Source organism: Microcaecilia unicolor, chromosome 3, assembly GCF_901765095.1.
Source record: "Microcaecilia unicolor chromosome 3, aMicUni1.1, whole genome shotgun sequence".
In the NCBI taxonomy this organism is placed as follows: Eukaryota; Metazoa; Chordata; class Amphibia; order Gymnophiona; family Siphonopidae; genus Microcaecilia; species Microcaecilia unicolor.
In genome coordinates, this window is record NC_044033.1 from 509,198,430 (window position 1) to 509,219,826 (window position 21,397).

At 49.1% G+C, this 21,397-nt stretch overlaps 1 protein-coding gene across 2 annotated transcripts in view; it reads right to left on the reverse strand.

The window, feature by feature from the left end:
• Positions 1 to 21,397, reverse strand: part of NT5E (5'-nucleotidase ecto) — a 502,044-nt gene that overhangs the window by 405,432 nt on the left and 75,215 nt on the right. For both annotated transcript variants that reach the window (XM_030199135.1, XM_030199136.1), the window contains exon 4: positions 3,760 to 3,957. In XM_030199135.1, the coding sequence (XP_030054995.1) occupies positions 3,760 to 3,957 (198 nt within the window). The remainder of the gene's footprint in view (positions 1 to 3,759; positions 3,958 to 21,397) is intronic.

The window sequence follows — 21,397 nt, forward strand, 5'->3', positions numbered from 1 at the left end:
GCTCAAACATTTCAGCCCTGGGCTCGTCCTCCACAACCACCGGGAAGGGGATGGCCGTAGACATCTCCCGGACAAAGGAAGCGAAAGACAGACTCTCAGGAGGAGAAAGCTGCCTTTCAGGAGAGGGAGTGGGATCAGAAGGAAGACCCTCAGACTCCTCGTCAGAGAAATATCTGGGGTCTTCTTCGTCCTCCCACGAGGCCTCACCCTCGGTGTCAGACACAAGTTCACGGACCTGTGTCTGCAACCTCGCCCGGCTCGACTCCGTGGAGCCACGTCCACGATGGGGGCGTCGAGAGGTAGACTCCCTCGCCCGCATCGGCGAAGCTCCCTCCGCCGACGTAGTCGGGGAGCCTTCCTGGGAGGTGGCCGCGGTCGGCACCGCACGCGGTACCGACGTCGGGGACCTCAACCTGGGCGATGGACCAGCCGGCGCCACGCTCGACGGTACCGGAGGCGCAAGCACCGCCGGTACCGGAGGGGTAGGGCGCAACAGCTCTCCCAGAATCTCTGGGAGAACGGCCCGGAGGCTCTCGTTCAGAGTGGCTGCAGAAAAAGGCTGAGAGGTCGATGCAGGCGTCGACGTCAGAACCTGTTCCGGGCGAGGAGGCTGTTCCGGGCTGTCCAGAGTGGAGCGCATCGACACCTCCTGAACAGAGGGTGAGCGGTCCTCTCGGTGCCGATGCCTGCTGGGTGCCGAATCCCTCGGCGACCCAGAGCTCTCGGTGCCGACACGGGGAGGAGACCGGTGTCGATGCTTCTTCAACTTCTTCCGAAGCATGTCACCGGAGCTCCCCGGCACCGACGAGGAGGACGTAGAATCCATCCGTCGCTTCCTCGGGGCCGAGACCGAAGAGGGTCGATCCCGGGGGGGCTGTACCGCAGGAGCCCTCAGGGTAGGAGGAGACCCACCCGAAGGCTCACCGCCACCAGCAGGGGAATGGACAGCCCTCACCTGCACTCCTGACGATGCACCTCCGTCCGACGACATCAGCAGACGAAGTCTCGGTACCACCGACGTCGATGCAGTCGCCCGATGCCTCGGCGCCGATGCAGAGGTCCGATGCCTCGATGCACTCGATGCAGGGGCGGCCGAGGAAGATGGTCTGGACGCTGACGACGTCGATGCACTCGAAGATCCCGGTGCCGATGCCGACGAAGAGCCCGAGAACAAAACGTTCCACTGGGCTAATCTCGCTACCTGAGTCCGCCTTTGTAACAGGGAACACAGACTGCAGTTCTGAGGGCGGTGCTGGGCCCCTAGACACTGAAGACACGCAGAGTGCCTATCAGTGAGCGAGATTACCCGGGCGCACTGGGTGCACTTCTTGAAGCCGCTGGAAGGCTTCGATGTCATGGGCGGAAAAATCACGCCGGCGAAATCAAAGGCCGAAATGGCGAAAATTGAAGCACCAAAATTTAAAGGGAGAAAAATCTCGACCGAGGCCAAACTAGGCCTACCCCGACAACGAAAGAAAACTTACGGGGCAAAAGCTGTGAAAATTACGGGAAGGGCAGAAAACCCGAAAGGGTCTTCCGGAACACTTCCGGAGCGCTTCCCGAACTTTTTTAAAGAAAAACAAGGAAAAAACATGTCGAAAAGGACGCGCGAGGTCGACTCTCTGGGGCACGAACGGCGTAACACGACCGTACCGAGCACGGACGAAAGAAGACTGGCCGGCTCGAGCCGGTTTCGGGCAGGAAGACGGCCGCGCATGCGCGGTGCGCATGGGCGCGCGAGGACTAGCAAAGGCCTTTGCTAGTAAACTTTCCGATGGAGGGGGGCTGCCGAGGACGTCAACCCATCAGTGAGAACAAGCAGCCTGCTTGTCCTCGGACAATAATTGATTTGATTACTTTATTTTTTGTGTATTAGATTGTAAGCTCTTTGAGCAGGGACTGTCTTTCTTCTATGTTTGTGCAGCGCTGCGTATGCCTTGTAGCTCTATAGAAATGCTAAATAGTAGTAGTAGTAGGATGACAGAAACACTAATGTAGCTGAAAATAGTAGTAGTAGATTCGCGTAACTAATAAAGTTTCTGTACTATGGTTAACCCGAAATCCAGACTGGGACACATGCAACAACTCAAATTGTTCCAAGTAAACCACCAGCTGTCTAGTCACCACAGCCTACATTATTTTAACAAAATATGGTATTGAAACAACTTGATGGGATCACATTTAGAGTTTAAAGAGTTTTTCAATACTGGAGTAAGAATAATTTCAGAGAAGTCCTCTGAAAAAATACCAGAAACAAGAGAATCTTCAATCCAGCTGAACTGCTGTTGAGAAATAAACGCTAAGGGGCCTTTTTACAAAGCTTAGCACATGCTAAAAAGTCCATTTTATGCCTATGGGCTTCTTAGCATTTAGCATGTGCTAAGCTTTAGTAAAAGGGCCTCTAAAAGTGTTATTCAGCTCAGAAAAAGATCACACACTTATTTAAAACAAACATTTATCCAGTTACGTTATCTGACTTCTTCATTTCCCCCTTCCATTTAGCAGGTAAACAAGGGAGCAAGCGTATTATTTTTTTAATTTGGATTTTGCTCACACCTTTTCAGTAGTAGCTCAAGGTGAGTTACATTCAGGTACACTGGGTATTTTATTTTATTTATATTTTACTTATAAGTATATATTTTGAGGTCATAGGGTTATATTTTATGGCAATACACTCATATCACTGCATCCTATTTTCTTACAGTTTTAATTTGCCTTCATTCTCTTGTTTTATCTGCTATTTATCAGTATAAAAGGACAACAATGACTGAGTAGTGAGCAAGTAGTTACACCTAGTAGCTTGCAACTCCTTAAATCAACTGACCCCCAACCTGTGAAACTTTATTGAACATAATTTCGAACAGATTTTATACAGTTCTGTTCCCATTTGTACCTGTATTATATTGTGGTAGTGTAGACACTAGTCACAAAACATGGTCTTCTTCCACTCAAGTCAGAAGCATATCTGAAATCTTTCACAATTTTGACGCTTACCACTTGCACTGGAAATTTGTTTCAAGTGTCTACCACCCTCAGTGAGCTTGCATTTTTTCACAGTTCTTTTTGGGCCTCCCTTCCTCATTATATTACTATCCTTTGACCTTGGGCTTTTTTTTAATCTATGAGATTATATTCTAAAATCTTATTGAAGTCAGCTAGATATTCAAATGTTTCCGTTGTAATTCCCTGTTCCACCTTTCCTCTAGACCAGTGTTCTTCAATACAAGGCCTGGGGGGGGGGGGGGGGGGGGTCAATGGCAGCCCCCCCCCCCCCCGAAACCTCTGGGGAGGCCCCATTGTCTGTATTACCCCCTGCTACTCTGCCTTTCTACTCAGGCTAGGACAAAAAGGGGAAAGTGGATTTGGAGGGTGGGGAAGAGCTATATGCTTGAAGGACAAGGCATTTCTTAACAGACAAAAAATGCATTTGGAAATGCTCATAACCTTGAGGATACTTCCCAATGTAGTTTGAAGGTGAGTTGGGTATCATGGACACACACTGATCAACATGGCAGCTCTCCTTCAGCTCATTAGGATCCAATGTGGCCCCAGCTTAAAAATTAATGAAGACCACTGCTCTAGACCATAAATATGTTGGGAAGGTAATATTAAAAAAAGACAGAATTATATATTTTGTTTTACATTTCCTTATCTTTTTATGTACTGCAAAGTTACAGAGAAAGCTTTGTAACTCGTGTTTAACAGCATGTTGTAGACTTTTAAAATCAGAGCTATTAAAAAAATCTTGATTTTGCTTACCTTCAGGAACTGTACTGTTCAAAAGAATAGGATTTCCAAATGCTTTAATTACATTTCCATCATCATCAAATATAACTTTCAAATAACCAAGGTATTTGCCAAATGCATAAGCCTGTACGACTGGCACTGCATATCCATAATTTGAGGTTACCATGAATGGGTATCCACCAGCTGGTATTTCACTGGAAGGTGGAGAACCTGATAGATAAATAAAATGTTATTTTTTAAGGAAAGAAAGGTTTATCATTTCAAAGAAAGCAAAGTTACTCACCTGTAGCAGATGTTCTCCAAGGGCAGCAGCACACTTATTACCATAGATTTATTTGTAGCATTTGTATCCCACATTTTCCCACCAATTTGCAGGTTCAATGTGGCTTACATTTGCCATAATGGCGGTTGCCATTTACGGGTAACAAAATTACAAGTGGTGTTACGTTAAGGTGCATACATACATGGTAACATACATGGTACATAGCATATATGGAACTAATCATGGGATATATATATATATATATATATATATACACACACACACCATGTGCATACATACATAGTAAAGAATACATTAAGGTATAACATGTAGGTTACGTTGGTTGAACATACATTTGGTCTTTGACTGTAGAGAGACCCTATTCGGCATAAGGTTTAAAGTGGTAGTGCTTGATCATAAATGAGAAGAAGTTTAATCAGTCTTGTGATGAGATTTCGGTTTAGCATGGATCGTGTATAGCATTATTATTCAGAATTTAAGGCGTCATCTAATGGAGCCTTGGTACGGACACTATATTTAATGTTTAATAAGCTTGATATACCACATATTCCAAAACAGAAGAGTCTAAGAAGTGTACAATAAAAGAATAATCAAGATATAAAATCAGACAAGGAACACCAATATTGATAGGACAAAACACACACATTCATACCAGAAATACTAAACTAAGCAATGATTAAAAGTTACTGTACTTCAGGGGCTGGTCCAGAAAAGAGTAAATCTATTAGCCAAAAGCCTGCTGAAAGAAATGCATTTTGAGGAGGGATTTAAATTTAGTAAATGATTCTTCATTACCTAAGTGGCTCGGTAGGTTATTCCAGAGCATAGGGGCCAAATAAAAAAAAGCTGAATGATGAGTGTGTTCATAATGAATAAATCTTGGGCTGCACAGAACTAGCAAGTGTGAATCAAGCGAACTAAGTGTGTGTGATGGAGTGTATGGGGTGATTAAGACTGCAAGATAATCCCAGCATTTTTAATTTCTAGACACTTTTGGCAGCCCCGACTGCACATGCACATGTACCTATACCTTCCCACCTGTCTCAGCTGCACAGGACCAGGCAGTTTAATACAAAAGCTCAGAGACTACAATTCCTAGGGGAGGTGGGAGGGTATGTGGTAATGTGTCCTGCTGTCCTCCAAAAACACCTGATACAGGTCAGTAACTTTGCTTTTTCTGAGGACAAGCAGGACAATTACCACAGATAGCAATCCCTCAGCTACCAGGCTCACTGAAAACAAACATTGGACAACAGGGACTTGCAATAGGCAAGGCCAACCAGAAACCAATTAAACAGTTATATACATCCCCGTCATGCAGATGCAGCCTGGAACAGAACAAAAATGGGCCTAGGAATGTGGAGTTGGATTCTAGACTCTGAACAAATTCTGCAGAACTGTCTGACCAAACCGACTGTCATGTTGGGAATCATGCTCAAGGCAAGCAGTGTGATGTGAATGTGGACTGAAAGACTAGGTTGCAGCTATGCAAATCTCCTCAATGGAGGCTGACCTTAAGAGTGCTATCAATGCAGCCACAGCTCTGACATTGTGAGCCATGACATGATCCTCTAGAATCAGCCCAGCATGGGCATAGGTGAAGGAAATGCAGTCTGCTAGCCAATTGAATAAAGTGGGTTTACCAATGGCTGTCCCAATCCTATATGGGTCAAAAGAAACAAAAAGCTGGGAGGAGGACTGTTTATGGGCTTTAGTCCGCTCCAGATAAAAGGCCAAGCCCCACTTGAAGTTCAAAGTGTGCAGTGCACTTTCGCCATGATGGGTATGAGGTTTAGGGAAGAATGTTGGCAGGACAGTTAACTGATTAAGATGGAATTCCAACACTGCCTTCAGAAGGAACTTAGTATGCGAGCAAAGAATTACTCTGTTATGATGAAATCTTGTATACAGTGATCAGCTACTAGGGACTGAAGCTTGCTAACTCTGTGTGCTAACAGACTGTCACCAAAAACAAAACCTTCCAGGTCAGAACTTCAGATGGCGAGTGTCAAGCAACTCAAAAGGAGCTTTCATCAGCTGGAAGATGCTGAGGTCCCATGATACTGGAGATTTGATTCGGTGGGAAGGGGAGGCTTTATCAAACGCATACCTCATGAAGTGAACCAGGGCCACCGAGAGGGGGGGGGGAGGGGGACAAAAGTCCCCAGGCTCGGGGGGGGGGGGGGGGGGGGGGGGGGGGGGGGGGTCCGGCGCCGTCGCAGTCCGGCCCGCCCTCACTCCCGGAGCTGATTTTAAAGTGCCTCCCTCACCTTCGCAGCAAGCAGCGGCAGGCCACTCCTTCCTTCTGTGTCCCGCCCTTGCCTGACGTAACGTCCGCGAGGGCAGGGCACGGAAAGGAGGAGAGGTCTGCCGCTGCTTGCTGCGAAGTTGAGGGAGGCGCAAGGTTAGTGCACAGGGCCCGGGGGTGGAGAGAGGGCCCGGCCAGGTAGCAGGTGGAGGGGGGCCCGGGGGCGGCCTTGTCCCGGGCCCGGCCCAGTCTCTCGGCGGTCCTGAAGTGAACAACTAGAGGCTATACAGAGATGAGCTTGCCTTCCACATGGTGATCGTAAGCACCAATTGCAGTGAGGTGAACCCTTACATACTCAGAAAGGTGTAGAAGGTACTAAAGCAGTTTTTGTGTAGGGCAGGAAAAGGGATCTAGGGCCTTGTCCTCGCACCAGATGCCAAATCTTTTCCAAAACTATATGACCTCTTACTGGAATATTTTTTGGAAGCAAGCAGGACCCTAGGAGACACCTTCAGGCAGCTGAAGTGATGCAAATCACTACTACTACTACTTAACATTTCTAGAGCGCTACTAGGGTTACGCAGCGCTGTACAGATTAACAAAAAGGACAGTCCCTGCTCTAAGGAGCTTACAATCTAATGGGCGAAATGTCAAGTTGAGTCAGTCTAGATTTCCTGAATAAAGGTATGGTGGTTAGGTGCCGAAGGCGACACTGAAGAGGTGGGCTTTGAGCAAGGATTTGAAGATGGGCAGGGAGGGGGGCTGGTGGATGGGCTCAGGGAGTGCATTCCAGGCATGGGGTGAGGCGAGGCAGAAAGGGCGGAGCCTGGAGTTGGTGGTGGTGGAGAAGGGTACTGAGAGGAGGAATTTGTCTTGAGGGCGGAGGTTACGGGTAGGAACCTAAGGGGAGATGAGGGTAGAGAGGTAAGGAGGGGCTGCAGATCGAGTGCATTTGTAGGTTAATAGGAGAAGCTTGAACTGTATGCGGTACCTGATTGGAAGCCAGTGAAGTGACTTAAGGAAGGGGGTAATATGAGTGTATCGGTCCAGGCGGAAGATAAGACGTGCAGCAGAGTTCTGAACGGACTGAAGGGGGGATAGATGGCAAAGTGGGAGACCAGTGAGGAGTAGGTTGCAGTAGTCAAGGCGAGAGGTAATGAGTGAGTGGATGAGAGTTCGGGTGGTGTGCTCGGAAAGGAAAGGGCGAATTTTGCTAATGTTATAGAGGAAGAAGCGACAGGTCTTGGCTATCAGCTGGATATGCGCAGAGAAGGAGAGGGAGGAGTCGAAGATGACTCCCAGGTTGCGGGCAGATGAGACGGGGACGATGAGGGTGTTATCAACTGTGATAGAGAGTGGAGGAAGAGGAGAAGTGGGTTTGGGAGGGAAGACAATAAGCTCGGTCTTGGCCATGTTCAGTTTCAAGTGGCGGTTGGACATCCATGCAGCAATGTCTGAGAAGCAGGCCGATACTTTGGCCTGGGTTTCCGCAGTGATGTCTGGTGTGGAGAAATAAAGCTGGGTGTCATCAGCATAGAGATGATATTGGAAACCAAGGGATGAGATCAGGGAGCCCAAGGAAGAGGTGTAGATTGAAAAAAGAAGGGGTCCAAGGACAGATCCCTGAGGAACTCCGACAGACAGCGGGATGGGGATGGAGGAAGAACCATGAGTGTGTACTCTGAAGGTATGGTGGGAGAGATAAGAGGAGAACCAGGAGAGGACAGAGCCCTGGAACCCAAATGAGGACAGTGTGGCAAGAAGTAAATTGTGATTGACAGTGTCAAATGCGGCGGATAGGTCGAGGAGGATGAAGATGGAGTAGTGACCTTTGGATTTGGAAAGGAACAGGTCGTTACAGACTTTAGATAGTGCCGTTTCTGTCGAGTGTAGGGGGCGAAAACCAGATTGAAGCGGATCAAGGATAGCATGAGAGGAGAGAAAATCAAGGCAACGGCTGTGAACGGCACGTTCATGTATCTTGGAGAGGAAGGATAGGAGGGAAATGGGGTAGTAGTTGGAGGGACAGGTGGGGTCAAGTGATGGTTTTTTGAGGAGTGGTGTGACTACAGCATGCTTGAAGGTGTCGGGTACAGCTGCAGTGGAGAGAGAGAGGTTGAGGATATGACAGATGGGGTGGGGGGGGTGACAGTAGGAGAGATGGTGTTAAGTAAGTTGGTGGGGATGGGGTCAGAGGAGCAGGTGGTGCATTTCGAGGAGGAGAGAAGGTGGGCAGTTTCCTCTTCGGTGATATTTGGAAAAGAGGAGGCGGTGGCCTGGGTTGGTTGGTTGGTTGAGGGAATGGGTTATAGGATGAAGAGGAGGAGATGGTTTGGTGGTGAATTCAAGGTTGATCTTCTGCACCTTGTCGCGGAAGAAGTCAGCCAGTGATTGAGGAGAGAGTGAGGGGGGGTGGGTGGGAGTGGAGGGCACTTTGAGGAGGGAGTTAAGGGTGGCGAAGAGACGATGAGGGTTAGAGCTGAGGGAATTAGTCAGATGGGTGTAATAGTCCTGTTTGGCGAGGAATAGGGAGGACTGGAAGGAGGATAGCATGAATTTGTAGTGAATGAAATCAGTATGGGCATGGGATTTCCTCCAGAGGCGTTCAGCCAAACGGGCGCAGGAGCGAAGGTATCGGGTGCAAGAGGTCAGCCAAGGCTGGGGATTAGTATGCCTTGTGGGGCGGGAGATGGCCGGTGCAAGGGTGTCCAGTGCAGAGGAGAGAGCGGCATTGCAAGTGGAGACAGCCTTGTCGACAGACTCGGAGGACATGATGGAAGGAAGGAGGTCAGAGATACTAGAGGATAAGGTGGGAGGGTCGACAGCCTGGAGGTTCCTGGAAGTAGTGGTTAGTGTTGGGCGGGACTGAGGGGGAGGGTGATGAAGTGTGAAGGTGAGCAGGTGATGGTCGGAGAGGGGAAGAGCTGAGGCGCAGAAATTGGAGGGAGAGCAGGTCGAGGAGAGAACGAGGTCAAGACAGTGGCCAGATTGGTGAGTAGGTGTGATGGAGCTCAATTGGAGGTTAAAGGAGGAGGTTAGAGTGAGGAACTGAGAAGCGTAAGAGTCGGATGGGTTATCAGTGTGTATGATAAAGTCACCGAGAATGAGGGATGGGGATGAAGCCTCAAGAAAAACGGAGAGCCATGCATCGAAGTCGGTAAGGAAGGAAGAGAGGGACTTATCGGGGGGGGGGGGGGGGGGTAAATGACTGCAACCCTAAGTGGCAGCGGGTGGAATAGTCAGATGGAGTGAACTTCAAAGGATGAGAAGCAGTGAGACTGTGGTAGGAGGAGAGGTTGAAAACTGCAGGAGGGCGAGAGTAGTAGCTCGACGCCGCCACCGCGACCAACTGGGCGGAGAGAATGGGAGAAAAGATAACCTCCATGGCATAGGGCTGCACCTGAGGCAGAGTTGTCGGGGGTGAGCCAGGTTTCAGTTAGGGCGAGCAGTTGAAGAGAACGGGAGATAAAGAGATCATGGGTGAAGGAAAGCTTGTTGCAGACCGAGCGGGCATTCCACAGGGCATACGAGAAGGGGAGGGAGGAGGGGGAGGAGGGTAATAGAGATGAGATTGGAGACATCGTGGAAACGTTTGCATGGATGAGACGAGGACGAGGACAGGTGAGGGGGACCTGGGTTGGGGTTGATGTCTCCTGCGGATAGCAAGAGAAGGAGCAAGAGAGCGCGGAGGAGGGTGGGGGAGGTAGGGTGACGAAGGCGATGAAGACGGGATGCGCTGAGGAGGAATGGGGAAGGGTTCATAGCAGGAAGCAGGTGTTGAAGGTTGAGAGCTAGGAAGGAGGAGGAGGAGGACAGTAGGGATGGTGAGGTGGTGGGGGACAGGGGTGGGTAGGGTATTGCAGTAGTGAGCAGGACGGGAGAGGACCTGGATGGGCAGTGAAATCGTGCGGTGTACAGTGGTGGGAGGGGGAAAAGATTAGGGAGGGATATGGCAAGGAAGAGAATGTGTAAGGGGGCCATGAGTAGTGACCGAGATGTTTACAGGTGCATATGTGGTGACTGAGGTGTTAATCAACAGGTAGGGCAGGAAGCCGGACTGGAGGCTTAGGACTGGGCAGGCAGGTAGTCAGGTCAGGAGAGTGATGGGCTGGTAGGTAGATGGGCTGGGAGGCAGGCAGGTTGAAAGGGAGCAGTCAGTCAGGAGAGTGATGGGCTGGCGGGTAGGTAGTTGTGCAGGCTAGGAGCCAAGCAGGTAAGTTGAAGGGCTGGCAAGCAGGCAGGTTAAGGGCAGGCAAGTTGACGGGCTGACAGCATACAGGTTGGTTGATTGGCTATCAGGCAGGCAGGAACGGTGAATGCGGTGGACAGCACAGCGGCAGGAACAAGCTGGAACAAGCCGGAGCAGATGGACTGGAATGAGCTGGATCAGGCGGACTGAAACAAGCTGTAGCAGATGGACTGGAACAAGCGGGGAGAAGCTAGATCAGGCGGACTGGAACAGGCTGGAGCAGATGGACTGGAACAAGCAGGGAGAAGCTAGATCAGGCGGACTGGAACAGGCTGGAGCAGATGGACTGGAACAAGCAGGGAGAAGCTAGATCAGGCGGACTGGAACAGGCTGGAGCAGATGGACTGGAACAAGCAGGGAGAAGCTAGATCAGGCGGACTGGAACAGGCTGGAGCAGATGGACTGGAACAAGCAGGGAGAAGCTAGATCAGGCGGACTGGAACAGGCTGGAGCAGATGGACTGGAACAGCAGGGAGAAGCTGGATCAGGCGGTCTGGAACAGGCTGGAGCAGATGGACTGGAACAGCAGGGAGAAGCTGGATCAGGCGGTCTGGAACAAGCTGCAGCAGATGGACTGGAACAAGCATAGGGAAGCTGGATCAGGCGGACTGGAATACGCTGGATCAGGTGGACTGTAACAAGCTGGGGCAGATGGACTGGGATAAGCTGGAGCAGAGAAGAGAGAAGAGCCAAGCAGGAGGACCAGGATAAGCTGGTGGGCCGAAGGGCACCTGGCAGGAGTGGGAAGGAGAGGTTCGAGTCCTCTGTGGAGCTGTTAAAGGTTCTATCTTGCAGCGTCAGCTCGGGGCAGCAGTACCTCGGCCGTAGTGTCTGCTGTGCAACTTTCCTTCTCTGTTAAGCGCTGCCCCCGGGCCTCTTCTAAGACCAGTCTTACCGCCGCGTGTAGCATTAGTCGCCGTGGTTTGACTGCTGAGTCGGCGTCTGTCCGATCCCTCACTGGGGCAGTGGTGCTCTTACTTAGCGTCTCTGCCCGTACTCAGCTCCGATCTACTCGGTGGCGGCCGTCTCCATTAAGTTCCACACGAGAGCCGCACAATTCCGGCCCAGGGTCATCACCTACCACGTTATGCTCAGGTCGGTGTGCTGGTGTCTCGGGCCCCTTCCGGGCCGATTTCGGATCGGGTGGCTTGGTGGCCTCGGTCAGTGAGCTGGCAGTTTGGGCCTCTTCCAGGCTGACCTCAGCTCGGGTGGCGTGGCGGCCTCAGTCTATTTGCTGGCAACTCGGGGCCCTACGGGGTGGATTCCGCTTGGGTGGCTACCCACTAATCCTTCGAGGCACCGGGTGAGTGCTCCAGTTGGGGCGCCCGGGGTTTTTGAAACGATTTTAGTCGGCAGGTATGTGGGTCGGCTCGCCACGTGCATTTCTCCACTCTCCACCCTGGCTCGCTCCCGGGCTGTTCCCACGTCAGGAGCGGAGAATCGGGTTTGGGAAAGTTTGCACTCCCAGCATGGGAGGATTGTGTGCCTCGGGTTCTCCCGGAGTTTAGCTGCGACAGTGAGGAGCGCTGAAGACCGATCCTTGGACCGATTTCCAGCAAAGCTCCTCACAGTGCATCCTCTCAGTCGGCCAAGCATGGGGTGGGGCGAGGCAGAAAGGGCGGAGCCTGGAGTTGGCAGTGGTGGAGAAGGGTACTGAAAGGAGTGATTTGTCTTGAGAGCGGAGGTTAAGGGTAGGAACGTAAGGGGAGATGAGGGTAGAGAGGTAAGGAGGGGCTGCAGATTGAGTGCATTTGTAGGTTAGTAGGAGAAGCTTGAACTGTATGCGGTACCTGATTGGAAGCCAGTGAAGTGACTTGAGGAGAGGGGTGAAATGAGTATATCGGTCCAGGCGGAAGATAAGACGTGCAGCACAGTTCTGAACGGATTGAAAGGGGGATAGATGGCTAAGTGGGAGGCCAGTGAGGAGTAGGTTGCAGTAGTCAAGGCAAGAGGTAATGAGAGAGTGGATAAGAGTTCGGGTGGTGTGTTCAGAGAGGAAAGGGCGAATTTTGCTGATGCTATAGAGGAAGAAGCGACAGGTCTTGGCTATCTGCTAGATATGCGCAGAGGAGAGGGAGGAGTCGAAGATGACTCCGAGGTTGCGGGCAGATGAGACGGGGAGGATGAGGGTGTTATCAACTGAGATAGAGAGTGGAGGGAGAGGAGAAGTGGGTTTGGGTGGGAAGACAATAAGCTCGGTCTTGGCCATGTTCAGTTTCAGGTGGCAGTTGGACATCCAGGCAGCAATGTCGGATAAGCAGACCGATACTTTGGCCTGGGTTTCCGCAGTGATGTCTGGTGTGGAGAGATAAAGCTGGGTGTCGTCAGCATAAAGATGATATTGGAAACCATGGGATGAGATCAGGGAGCCCAGGGAAGAGGTGTAGATTGAAAAAAGAAGGGGGTCCAAGGACAGATCCCTGAGGAATTCCAACAGACAGCGGGATGGGGGTGGAGGAAGAACCATGAGAATGTACTCTGAAGGTATGGTGGGAGAGATAAGAGGAGAACCAGGAGAGGACAGAGCCCTGGATCCCAAATGAGGACAGTGTGGCAAGAAGTAAATTGTGATTGACAGTGTCAAAAGCGGCGGATAGGTCAAGCAGGATGAGGATGGAGTAGTGGCCTTTGGATTTGGCAAGGAAGAGGTCATTGCAGACTTCAGATAGCGCCGTTTCTGTCGAGTGTAAGGGGCGAAAGCCGGATTGAAGCGGATAGAGGATGGCACGAGAGGAGAGAAAATCAAGACAATGGCTGTGAACGTCAAGTATCTTGGAGAGGAAAGGTAGGAGGGAAATGCGGTCGTAGTTGGAGGGACAGGTAGGGTCAAGTGATGGTTTTTTTGAGAAGTGGTGTGACTACAGCATGCTTGAAGGTGTCAGGGACAGTTGCAGTGGAGAGAGGTAGAGGATATGACAGATGGGGGGGGAGGTGACAGTAGGAGAGATGGTGTTAAGTAAGTTGGTGGGGATGGGGTCAGAGGAATAGGTGGTGCATTTCAAGGAGGAAAGAAGATGGGCGGTTTCCTCTTTGGTGATATCAGGAAACGAGGAGAAGGAGGCCTGGGTTGGTTGGTTGAGGGAGTGGGTTATAATAGGGTGAAGAGGAGGAGATGCTTTGGTGGTGAATTCGAGGTTGATTTTCTGCACCTTGTCGCGGAAGTAGTCAGCCAGTGATTGAGGAGAGAGTGAGGGGGGGGGGCACTTTGAGGAGGGAGTTAAGGGTGGCGAAGAGACGACGAGGGTTAGAGCTGAGGGAATTAGTCAGATGGGTGTAATAGTCCTGTTTGGCGAGGAATAAGGAGGACTGGAAGGAGGAAAGCATGGATTTGTAATGAATGAAATCAGTATGGGTGCGAGATTTTCTCCAGAGGCGTTCAGCCGATCGGGTGCAAGGGGTCAGCCAGGGCTGGGGATTAGTGCGCCTTGTGGGACGGGAGATGGATGGTGCAAGGGTGTCCAGAGCAGAGGAGAGAGTGGCATTGTAAGTGGAGACAGCCTTGTCGACGGAGGACATGATGGAAGGGAGGAGATTAGAGATACTAGAGGATAAGGTGGGAGGGTCGACAGCCTGGAGATTCCTGGAAGTAGTGGTTAGTGTTGGGCGGGACTGAGGGGGAGGGTGATGAAGGTGATCAGGTGATCTCAACATCCAAGTCATGAAAGGCTAGGGACTGGAGTTTGGGATGTGGGACCCCCTCATTCTGAGTAATCAAAGTTGGAAATAGTCTAGCCCCCACAGATCTTCAGAGGTTAACTCCAGAAGTAGAGGGAACTATATCTGTCTTGCCCAGTGAGGCACAATGAGAATCATAGTTGCTTGAGTTTCTGCAAAGCCTTCCTCACTAGACTTATGGGAGGATACGCATACAGGTGCACACAACTCAGTATGGATCTTTGCATGGGCGGTATATCAAATATGGATTAAACTTGGAAAACGTTCCCCCCAACCAAGGAGAAAGGCATCCGAAGCAAATTTGCCATGTGATCTCAGTCTGGAGCGGAGCTGAGCGACTTTGTTGTGAAGGCAAAAGAGTGTAACTAAGGGGGTGCCCCATACTCGGAAGATCTCCCAGGCAACACCCATGTTGAAAGACCCTGCTTTGTCTGTCTGCCAGATATGTGGCCCTGACCACCATGTTATGGTTGGAGGCCCACTGTCCCATCCCGACTGCTTTGTGACACAAGAGATACGGCCCTGTGCCCCCCCCCCCCCCCCCCCCCCCCGCTTACTGACACAGTACATCATAAACTGACTATCAGTTTGAATGAGGATTATTTGGTACAGTAGCCGATCTCTTTCTGACGATCCCATGCCCCTTTGCTTGTTGACACAGTACATCTTAAACTATCAGTTTGAATGAGGATAAATTGGTGCATTAGGCAATCTCTGAAAGCTTTTAGGAACAGGCCTGATCTTACTGGGAAGCTACAGTCCACTGGGCCTCTCTCAAATGGCAGCATACAATGGGCATGACATGTGGAGGTCATGTGGCCCAACAACCGCAACATCTGCTGAGCTGCGACTTGCTGGTTCATGCTGATCATGGCATCTCCCCTGGAAGTTGGTAGATAAGGCTTGAGCCTGAACCATGACTAGTAGGGCTCCAATGAATTCCAATTGCTGAACTGAAAGGAGAACAAACTTTTAAATAGTTGACAATAATTCCAGCACCTGAATAGATCTCAATGAACAACAGAGGAGATAGAGCAGCTTTTAAAAGCACAGGGTACAAATATAATAAATAAAAAATAAAAACTGGGGGAAGGCAGACAGAATCTCAAAAGCGCATGGTTCGGAATAAGGTATCTTTCAAAGATATCAAAGGACCGCTTCAGCGCGGATTCTAGCCGCCGGTCCTGCATGTCTTTTAAAGCGACCCCTCCCTCTACTGGGAGGGTGGTCTTTTTACTTACCGCCGTGACCAATGCGTCCACTTTAGGCATCCCCAAAGGGGCCAAGTGCTCCTCACTCAGAGGGTAAAGCTGACCCATAGCCCTGGCCACTTTCAAAGGCCCATCGGGGTCAGATCATTGAGCAGAAATAAGCTCTTGGATGGAGTCATGCATAGGAAAGGCCCGGGCAGGCTTCTTAGTACTTGCCATCCTAAGATTAACAGAGGAGGCACCGCCTTCAGTAGTCATCAATCGAGAGGCGTCAGTAATGAGAGCTGGCAGCTCGTTGCGGTGGAAAATCCAAACCGCATTGGGATCATCAGAATCCAGTGGCAAACAGGCACCCTCTTCGGGATCATCTGTCCATGAGGGCCTGCCAGAACCCTCAGACTCCCCACAGCCCGACCATTGTCCACTTTCAGATATTCAAGTGGTTTATAAACACTTTCTTCCATGAACGGTGCATTATCCACTCCATTCCCATATATACCTTCAGCAGACTATCGTGGTCCTTCTCCAGGATTTTCTTCCAAGAACACCAAAGAGAAGTATTTGTTTGGCAAGTTGCTTTATCCTCATCACTTTCCACATAACCATTCTTAGCATCTTTCAGTCTTACAATTCCATTCCTGGCTTTTCTCCTTTCACCATTATATCTGAAAAAAATCTTGTCATCTTTCTTTACATCTTTAATGTTTTTTTTTCTTCTGCCTGTGCTTTTGCTAGCAATATTTTCCTCTTTGCTTCTTTGAGTTTAATCTGGTAATCTTTTCCGAAATCCTCTTGCTGCGTTCTTCTGTATTTCTTGAACAAAGCCTCTTTTGCTCTTATTTTTTCAGCCACTTGTTTGAAGAACCATATAGGCTTCCTGTTTCTCTTGTTTTTGTTTACTTTCCTCATATAAAGATCAGTTGCCATATTTATAGCAGCTTTCAGCTTGGACCAATACACTTCTACTTCCTCTATGCCTACCCATGTCATCAGCTGCTTCTTCAGGTATTCCCCCCTTTTACCAAAATCAGCATGTCTGAAATCTAGTACTTTGAATTTTGTGTGTCTGTACTTTGCTTTCATTCTTCACTATTGCCTAGGTAGGCACACATCTGGACATTGAAAACACATCCTCTATTTCTGAGCACTTGATCTAGCATCAACCCTTTCTCCTTGTGGGTTCCGTCACTATCTTTCTGAGCAGGACAGAGTATTCTCACATACGGGAACTCCTAGCTACCAAGCTCCCTGAAAAACAACAAGAACAGTCAATAGGGACTTGCAGTGGCAAAGCCAACTAGATCCAACAACATTAACAACAAAACAAGCCTATTGTAAAGGTGCAGCCTAGAACAAAGAAGAATGGGCCTATGAGGGTGGAGTTAGATTATAGACTCCAAACAAATTCCATAGAACCGTCTGACCAAACTGACTATCACGTTGGGTATTCTGCTCAAGATAGTAGCAAGATGTGAATATGTGGGCTCAAGACCACGTTACAACTTTGCAAATCTCTTCAAAGGAATCCGACCTCAAGTGGGCTACCAACACAGCTATTGCTCTGACATTGTGAGCCATGACATAGCCCTCCAGAGTCAGCCTAGCTTGGGTATAAGTGAAAGGAATGCAGTCTGCCAGCCAATCAGATAAAGAATATTTACAGATGGCTGCCCCCATCCTGTTAGGTTCAAAACAAAAAGCTGGGTGGACTTTCTATGGGCTTTAGTCCATTCCAGATATAAGACTAACGCTCACATGCAGTCCGAGGTGTGCAGAGCACTCTTGCCAGGATGGGCATGAGGTTTTGGGAAAAATGTTGGCAGGACAATTTAAGATGGAACTCCAACACTTCCTTAGGAAGGAACATAGTACAGATGCAGAAGACTACTAGGGCCTGCAGCTCACTGACTCTATGGGCTGAAGTGACTGCCACCAAAAATAAGATCTTGCAGATTAGGTTAGGTAGGTCAGATGGCAGAAGTCAATAGGCTCAAAAAGGAGATTTCAACAGCTGGGTGAGGACAACTTTGAGGTCCCATGACACTATTGGAGGACTGACAGGGGTCTTTGTCAACAGCAAACCTCTCATGAATCAAACAACTAGAGGCTGTACAGAGATGGGCTTAGTGCTTATAGTTACTGTGTAGAAGGTAGTCGCGCTTTGATGAACCCTTACAGAGTTGGTTTTTAAAAACCAGAGAAGTATAAAAGGCATTTAAGCGGGTTTTGTGTAGGGCAAGAGAGGATTTAGGGCCTTGCCCTCAAGGAACTTAGGATAGATGCAGAGGCCTACTAGGGCCTGTAGCTTACTGATTCTATGGCCTGAAGTGATGCCACCAAAAATAAGATCTTGTAGGTCAGGTAGTTCAGATGGCAGGTCAATAGGCTCAAAAAGGAGCTTTCATCAGCTGGGTGAGGACAATTTTGAGGTCCCATGACACTGATGGAGGACTGACAGGGGTCTTTGTCAACAACAAACCTCTCATGAATCAAACAACTAGAGGCTGTACAGAGATGGGCTTAGTGCTTATAGTTACTGTGTAGAAGGTAGTCGCGCTTTGATGAACCCTTACAGAGTTGGTTTTTAAAAACCAGAGAAGTATAAAAGGCATTTAAGCAGGTTTTGTGTAGGGCAAGAGATTATTTAGGGCCTTGCCCTCATACCAGATGGCAAACCTTCTCCAATCAAAGAAATAACACCTCTTTGTGGAATCTTTCCTGGAAGTCGGCAGAATCTTGGAGTCACCCTCAGGCAGTCAAAGGGAAGCAAATTCTACATTCTCAACATCCAGACGGTGAGGGCCAGGGACTGCAGGTTGGGATGCATGATAAGTATTGGAAAATAGTCCAATCTCCACGGTTCTTCGGAGGACAACACTAGAAGAGGGAACCAGATGAGGAGCCAATGAGGATCATAGTTCCTCAGTCCTACTTGAGTTTCAGGAGAGAATTTTCCCAATGAGAGGGTTGGGAGGATATGCATACAAAAGACCCCCCCCCCCCCCCAATCTAGGAGGAAGGCATCGGATGCTAGCCTGTTGTGGGACCTTGTTGATGAGTGGCAAAAGATCCGCTGAGGGGGTGCCCCACTCTTGGAAGATCTTGTGGGCAACACCCATACTGAGAGACCACTCGGGGTTGCATCACCCTGCTCAGTCTGCTTGCTAGACTGTTGTCTCTTCCTACTAGGTATGTGGCTTGGAGTACCATGCTGTCGCTAGAGGCCCACTGCCACATCCCGACTTCCTCCTGACACAATAGGAACCTATGCTCCCCTGCCTGTTGACACAGTACATCACAAAATGACTGTCAGTATGAATGAGAACAACTTTGTTGAACAGCCGATCCTCTGCTTGCCCGAGATCTAAGAGACTGAGTTGAAGCTCGGTTTCCTAAGCAGACCAGAATTCCTGGGTTAGAAACCAATCTAAATGGGCTCCCCCATCTGAGACGCGAGGCATCTATAGTCAGAATGTTCTGGGGTAGAGGAATTTGGAATGGGCATACCAGTATCAAATTCCAACAGAGAAGTGATTGGGTAACTCCAGCTTAACACAATGGCATCCACAAGGGCACCCCACAATTGGAAATGACCCATGGGAGTAACATGAACTGTGTTTATATTTATTGGTAGACTTGATATACTACTATTCATGTCTTGTATGTAGGGAAACACATGAACTCCAGTCTGCGTAGTGATGCTGCAACTACAGATAGACATCTTGTGAACACTGTAGGAGCAGACATGAGGCCAAATAGCAGAATGTGATACTGGTAGTGTTTCCCCACTTGAAATTGGAGATACTTCCTGTCTTGAATGTGCACTCCCTCGGGTTTTTTGGGTAACGAGTATGAGGTTTTATCCTATCTAGAAACGGACCTGCCACTGATGAAACCCAAAGGCTAGAGTATTCAGGCCAATGCATTGTGCTCTCTTTCTCTGGCAGGTTGTTGCTAACAGCCCTGCTGACCATAAGCCGGGGAAGAAAGGCCTGATGAACTGCATTAACTTGCTGCCTGTGTAGACACCCCAATGCCTGGCGAAGGTTTACAGCGTTGGGCGCCCTTCTAAGCAGCGCAGTATTGGTTCCCACGCTCTGAGCCTTCTGTGCAATGCAGGCACAAGTCCAGTGCTAATGGCCTCTAGCACTTGCATTTGTTTCTGAGCATCAGGCTATCAGTGAATTCAACTCTCTCAAATTTCTCACAGCTCTCCCTCATCACTAAGTTCTGACCACCCTGACAGCTTCTCACAACTACAAGTGTTGCCAGATGGAGAATATTTTTCCAACGAGTAGCACAAAAATAGCCAAATATTAATAAGGTCAATATGAATATTGCTATTGTATAGCCAAATATTAATAAGGTCAATATGAATATTGCTATTGTAATCATCGCAATCAGCAGCAGCATAATCATCATCATCATCAGAATAATCAGAATATCATCATAAGCAGCATCATAATCATAAGCAGCATGTCATAAATAATAAATAGCTAGAAACTGAATGTTGAGCACCTGATTCTCATTAACATGATATCTGATAGCGGCCCTTTATCAGGAGAAAAAAAATCTCTGCATGAATATAACACATGCTAGGGTGTCCCTATAATCAGCTCATCCAGATGATACACTGATTACCATTAAAAAAAAAAAAAAAAAAATCACCACTCCACCTATGAAAAGTTTTTCTGTTATTATACTTCCTCGGTGTACATCTGTATGCTGCACAAGCTAGCATGTTTGAAAATATAAGTGAGATTAAATAAAAATGCTACCAACAATAAAGAACGACAACGTGGATGCAGCAACTCATAGGTTTGTTTGCTTTGTTTTGAGTGTACATAGAACAATGGTAGAGGTTGTGGATTCGAGGACTGTGTCAGAATTTAAGAAGGCATGGGATAAGCACGAGGGATCGCTTAGGAAAAGGAAGAGTTAGGGGTTTCAAAGGATGGGCAGACTGCTTGGGCCATTTGGTATTTTTCTGCCATCATGTTTCTAACCAAATTGGCTTCAACTTTTTGACCTCATACCATCTCCTGTTTTCACACGACCTCCTTGCTCTAGCTCTGGGTTGGTGCGGGTGCCCTTCTCAAACATACCTCAGTACTTCCTGGTGGTCTAGTGGGGCAGGAAAGATCCCCACTCTTTCCTACCCACTGATCGCTCCCACTTTATCTTTAAAATGGCTGCCGAGACTTCAAAGCAGTGGCCTCACGAGACTTCCATGGAGTCTCAGCAGCCATTTTAAAGACAAAGCGGGAGCGAGCAGCAGATGAGATCAGTAGCAGCACAGAGGACAGGAAAAAATGGGGATCTTTCCTGCCTGCCCCACAAGACCATCAGGAAGTAATGAGGTATGTTCGGGGAAAGGGAGGCGTAATGTTACTCAACGACTCGCTCACTCACTGCTGGACGCTAGTACAGCGGGATCCCTCCGCATCCCCACGATTATGTGTCGTCTTCGTCGGGCCCCTGTCCCTCCAGCTCTGGCTGCCTCCCACTCCCAGGCCCTGACTCAGACTCTGGCACTGCTGCGTGCTGCTGCACATTGTCTTCTGCCTCCTCCTTTCTGGTGGCAGGCTGTGGGTCCCCTCCTGATGATCTGTCTCTCACTCAGAGAGCAGATCATCAGGCAGGGACCTGTCACCAGAACCAACATGACCCTCTCCCTTGTCTCCTTGAACCAGACGCTGGCAGGCAGCGGCACGTGCAATTTAAAATGGGGGCAAGATCCCACCTCCCTTAGCCTCTTATTGATCCAATTAGGACCAATAGGAGGGCGCCCCCGGTGAAAAAGCATCCAAACCATGGCCGCGGGGATTAAAAAGTGTCCAAAAAGTCACAACCCGCAGGCATTTTGATCGGTATGATTTTTTTTCAATCAGTACTTGATGTCATGTTTGACACCAGAGCAGGCTGCCAACAAATGTATCAGTTTGTCTCCTGCATGGCAACTGAGGCTATGAAAAAGAGGGAGG